General features: G+C 42.0%; 1 protein-coding gene across 1 annotated transcript in view; it reads left to right on the forward strand.

The window, feature by feature from the left end:
• ptch1 (patched 1) overlaps window positions 1-5,000 on the forward strand; it is a 50,601-nt gene that overhangs the window by 23,254 nt on the left and 22,347 nt on the right. Inside the window, exons 8-12 of the mRNA XM_083912215.1 lie at window positions 942-1,089; window positions 2,703-2,834; window positions 3,041-3,196; window positions 3,787-3,885; window positions 4,893-5,000. The exon at window positions 4,893-5,000 is cut by the window's right edge and continues 18 nt beyond it. Of these exons, the coding sequence (XP_083768341.1) occupies window positions 942-1,089; window positions 2,703-2,834; window positions 3,041-3,196; window positions 3,787-3,885; window positions 4,893-5,000 (643 nt within the window). The remainder of the gene's footprint in view (window positions 1-941; window positions 1,090-2,702; window positions 2,835-3,040; window positions 3,197-3,786; window positions 3,886-4,892) is intronic.

A 5,000-nucleotide genomic window follows, 5' to 3' on the forward strand; every position in this document is an offset into this window, starting at 1 on the left:
CCATTTCATGGGGTCTGGCACTTCCTTTGTCCCTAATCTAGTCTATACAGTTTCAGAAAAAACAATCTCTTGTGCCATCCCACTTATTTGTTCGGTAAGATAAGATATGGACCTATTTATTATTTCTGAGGCATGTTGGTTCAGCATTGCAGCTGTCCACAAGGGGTACGCTAGATGGAAAACAAGGTCACTGTATAGCACTGTATATTTCTTTGGATGGCTTCCATTGCCACATCATAAATTAGCAGTGATGCTGGCTGGAGGAGCAGAGCTTCTAATCTGAGGGAGAGCATACTGGAATGGGGGAGCTTGTTTTGAACACATAATAATTAGAATAATTATTAATTCAATTGTGATTGTGGTTATGATGATGACAACAATTACACTGATAATGATTACTAACTAATAAATAGGGAAATTCAAATTCCACACACTAGGTGCACTATATGCACAGATGGCCGTCCTCTACAGAGCTGGGTCTGTCTGACGTTCCTGCCTGTAATAGGGAAGGTTTTCGTTGCCACCGTACTCTAAGGGGGAATTGTTGGGTCTATGTTTATCATAGAGTGTGGTCTTTACCTAGTTTGTAAAGTGTCCTGAGATAACTTCTGTTATGATTTGGCACTATAAATAAATTTGAATTGAATATATTCTGGAATTTGTTGGTTGTATAATGTTAATGGTTTTTGGCTTTGGGAAACAAACAAAAATACTGATTGGTGTGTCTTGCAAAATTTAATGTGCAAGTTTCAACCCTCTCTGGTGTTATTTGCACAATCCAGAAGTCCAGCTTCTCACCTTGCTGATCTTCTAGTGTAAACATGATGTTGTCAGCAAAGGCTTTTGCACCTCGCTGACCTCCCTTCTTTTTGTTCTCATGCTTTCATCCTCTCTATCTTTTCCTCCCTCTCACTCTGCCACCCTCCCTCCCTCCTTTCCAGTGCCCAGGCCTTACAGACCATGTTCCAACTGATGACTCCCAAGCAGATGTTTGAGCACTTTCGAGGCTACGAGGAGGTTTCCCACATTAACTGGAATGAAGAAAAGGCTGCAGCTATACTGGAAGCCTGGCAGAGGAGATACTCTGAGGTAAGGGCCAAAGCACTCAGAAAAAAAAGTGAGAGAGAAAGAGAGAGATTCAGAAAAGAAGTAAAGGAAAGAGAAAAGGGAAAAGACATCTATCCTAAATCCTCTACAACCACATTGTAAATCAACGGCCGGATACAGGTGAACAAGGAAAGGCCCCATCCGAAGCCCGGGCCCCTGATAGATACTAGAACCACTGTTGGTGTGTGGTAAAGAGCTAAGGCTTTCCTCTCACTGCTCAGTAGAGAGGAGCAATAGAGCAACAGGGTGAGCATGTCTGGAATACATTAAGGGAGTGCTGGATCTCTCTCTCTCTCTCTTTTTAACTCACGTACAAACACACATGCAACTCACTCAAAAGTTCACACACAATTGCTTTCCCAGCTGTGGCCCCATTGGTGGCTCATGTGTGACATCATCTGGTCTTTGTTTTTGGGGCCCCAACCTCTGTTCGACATGGTGTGACCTTGTGTATGTGTGTGCACTATTCATCTTCGGCTCCAGAGAGCACTGATAGAAAGAAAAGAGGTGTGATTGTTTATTAAAAAACAGTGTTTTTTTTAAATGGCAGTCATTAGAGAAGTAATAGATGCCAAATAGTTTTAGTGTGTGTGTGTGTGTGTGTGTGTGTGTATGTGTGTATGTGTGTATGTGTGTATGTGTGTATGTGTGTGTGTGTGTGTGTGTGTGTGTGTGTGTGTGTGTGTGTGTGTGTGTGTGTGTGTGTGTGTGTGTGTGTGTGTGTGCAATGTGTATACTATGCATGATTAGGCGTGTCTACAAGAATAGTATGTGTATGCATGTCGGTATGTGCCTGACACATGTGCGAGTTCACACGTGGGTGCGAGTGTGTGTGTGATCTAGTGCCTGTTTCCTAATGTGTGTCAGCCAGCATTGCTCCCCACTGAGCAGTAACTGCAGTTCAATGTTGAAGCAATCTGTCTGCCCTGAGATAGTGAGAGCGGGAGAGGATGGTTCATAGTACTGTCTGCAGATTCTTCCAAATACCTCCTTCAACAGAGGCAGTGCTCATTATTCAGGAGCTCAATTTGTCATTATTGTTTGTTTCAAAGACACAGAGCGAGATTTACTTCTTCTTTACCTTGAGACATACTGTATTACATTATCAAACAGGTTAGAAAACAGATTGGAAGCACAGTTTGGCTGTCATCACATTTTAGATATATTAACAAGGGTTAATTGCTATTGGAAATACAGTTGCAAGTTATGGATGGAAAATTGTTGCAAATTTGCGCATGCAGAATGTAGTGGGGAAGAGAAAACTGGTTAAAATACAATTTTTTTTGAAAGAAAAAGAATGCAATAACTCATAAATGAACACAATATTAGACCATATAAAACAGGGAGTATTGGCTGAGTGATTAAACCTGAACTTAAGCATGCAATGAGCTGCCGCTGGGTATTTATTTATAAGCAATCTCTTCTAGCTGGTACCTTTATGTTAGTCCAAAAATTTTTCATTGCCTTGGAAAATCTTCTAAAACTTGCCACACCTATATCAGTAATTCCGTATTGATTTTTCCCTTCTCTCCAATCATTTTTAATGTTGCTTTTCCTCTATATCTACCTGTTTCTTTTTGCCTCTCTCTCTGTAGGCGGTGCTGCAGAGTGTGGCAGCAAATTCGTCTCAGAAGGTCTTGTCTTTCACCACCACCACTCTGGAAGATATTCTCAAGTCCTTCTCTGATATCAGTGTCATCCGTGTGGCCAGTGGATACCTGCTGATGGTGAGAACAGAGACAGAAAAATGACCTTTGTTAAATTTCACTTTATATTTGGGAAATGAGTTTTCTAAACAGCCTTAAGCAACTAAAGTCTAGGCTTGGGCTGAAGAAGACAAAGGTTAAAAAGAGGAGGGAAGATGTTTAATGGTTGACTTACAACCACAACAGGATTATTGATAAATGGATACTTATTTGCTGTTTGTGCCCAGCTGGCCTATGCGTGTCTGACAATGCTACGGTGGGACTGTGCCAAGTCTCAGGGGGCTGTAGGGCTGGCGGGTGTCCTGCTGGTGACACTGTCTGTGGCAGCTGGCCTGGGCCTCTGCTCTCTCCTGGGCATCTCCTTCAATGCCGCCACCACACAGGTAACAAACACAGACACTGCCAAAATGTATTAATAGGTTGTATTGTTGGTTATAGGTCCATACTCTTTTTCAGGTTCATACTTGTATTTTCCCCCTCACGAAAAAAAAACCCCAGTCTGCTCTGATTGGTCAGTGTTTCTGGGTCTTCCCATCTGCACTCTCGGCGGATCTGCAGTCATTGCATTTCTACCTATATGTGGTATAGTTGTGACATTTCAACCGTACTGAAGTTCTTACAGCTTGTGGCACGGTTTGAGAATACGGGCTGTGTGCATTTCTCTGTGGATTGAACATTTTAATACTTTGACAATATTTGTATAGCATCTCAACCCGCTTTATATTACAGACATGGGAACTTCACTTTTTTACAATATGGGTCCTTTAAAAGAATAGGATAAAATGCGTATCATTTTCATTTCTTTGCATTTTGGCTGTTCTGCATTTAGTTTCTACCCCCAATACTGCTAAATTCTGAGAGAAATACTTACAACATGTACATGATTCTGCATACTTTGGCTAAAAATTGACTAAAATGGATGTACTGGCCATGGTCCTATTTGTGGCTCATGAAGTTTGTTTGTGTACTACAGGTTCTACCCTTCTTGGCTTTGGGTGTTGGAGTGGATGATGTCTTCCTCCTCGCTCATGCCTTCAGTGAGACCGGACAGAACAAGAGGATCCCATTTGAGGTGAGGCAAACATCCACACTGTTCTTTACTTCTGTGTTGTCTTATCTCCCAGAGGAATGTGTGAGAGGCTGTCTGTGCCTGTGATGTAGCATCTGACTACCTATGTGCCACACACTCAGCCCGCTTATCTAAACAATGCTCCATATTAAACATGTTTCTGTATGAAACAGAACGTGGACTATTGCAAGTCTAGATTTGTCTAGATTAGACCATGAATCAAACTTTTCCTCACGAGCGGACCGAGACACGTAGAGAATTAAACACACCAAAAGAACAAAAACAACTGGCAAAGGCCGAAGTTTACAAAATTGTAAATAAAGTGTAAATTTCTGCAACCTTGTGTGTGTGTGTGTGTGTGTGTGTGTGTGTGTGTGGAGCGGAATCATTTTTCATCTCTAGAAGGGGGAAAACACAGGCATGTATTTGCTTGTTTTTGTTTTCCCCTGCTTCCCTCCCCTTCTAGCCCTTGTCTCTAAACTTCCCTCATCCCCCAAACTTCCTTTGTGTGGCTGAAATGAAAACTAAACAGAGCTGAACCTGATCTCTCCTGTCTGACACACATACACACACACACACACACACATACAGACACACAAAGATACACATGCCTGCAAACACTCCCTGTGTGGTCCTGCACGTCCTTGAATCTTCACACAATTGCCAAACCTTCTGGGGGTGTGTGTGCTTAACACTAAATAGTAAAAAAAAATTAAAGTCAATCATCAGTCTTGATTACACTAAGAATGTATTTGTTTTGAGGGGCAGCATGTCTTTATTTTCTTTATTTCTTTCTACTTTTACCTTCAAACAGAAGTAGACAGGCCCAGGTGAATTATTTAAAAGCACTTCAGGGCTTCAAGAGATGTTGCAATCACTGACAGTCATATCAGTATTATGATAATTGTACATAATCTTAAGTATTACATGTTCGCCTTTGGCTACAATCAGATCAAAAGAGTTGAGTTGCATTGCTTTTCCTTTCATCTTCCTCTTTCTCTTTCTGTTAGGACCGTACGGGGGAGTGTCTGAAGAGGACAGGGGCCAGCGTGGCTCTTACCTCCATCAGTAACGTCACAGCATTCTTCATGGCAGCCCTCATCCCCATCCCGGCACTC

This window comes from Echiichthys vipera (assembly GCF_963691815.1).
Source record: "Echiichthys vipera genome assembly, chromosome: 4".
In the NCBI taxonomy this organism is placed as follows: Eukaryota; Metazoa; Chordata; class Actinopteri; order Perciformes; family Trachinidae; genus Echiichthys; species Echiichthys vipera.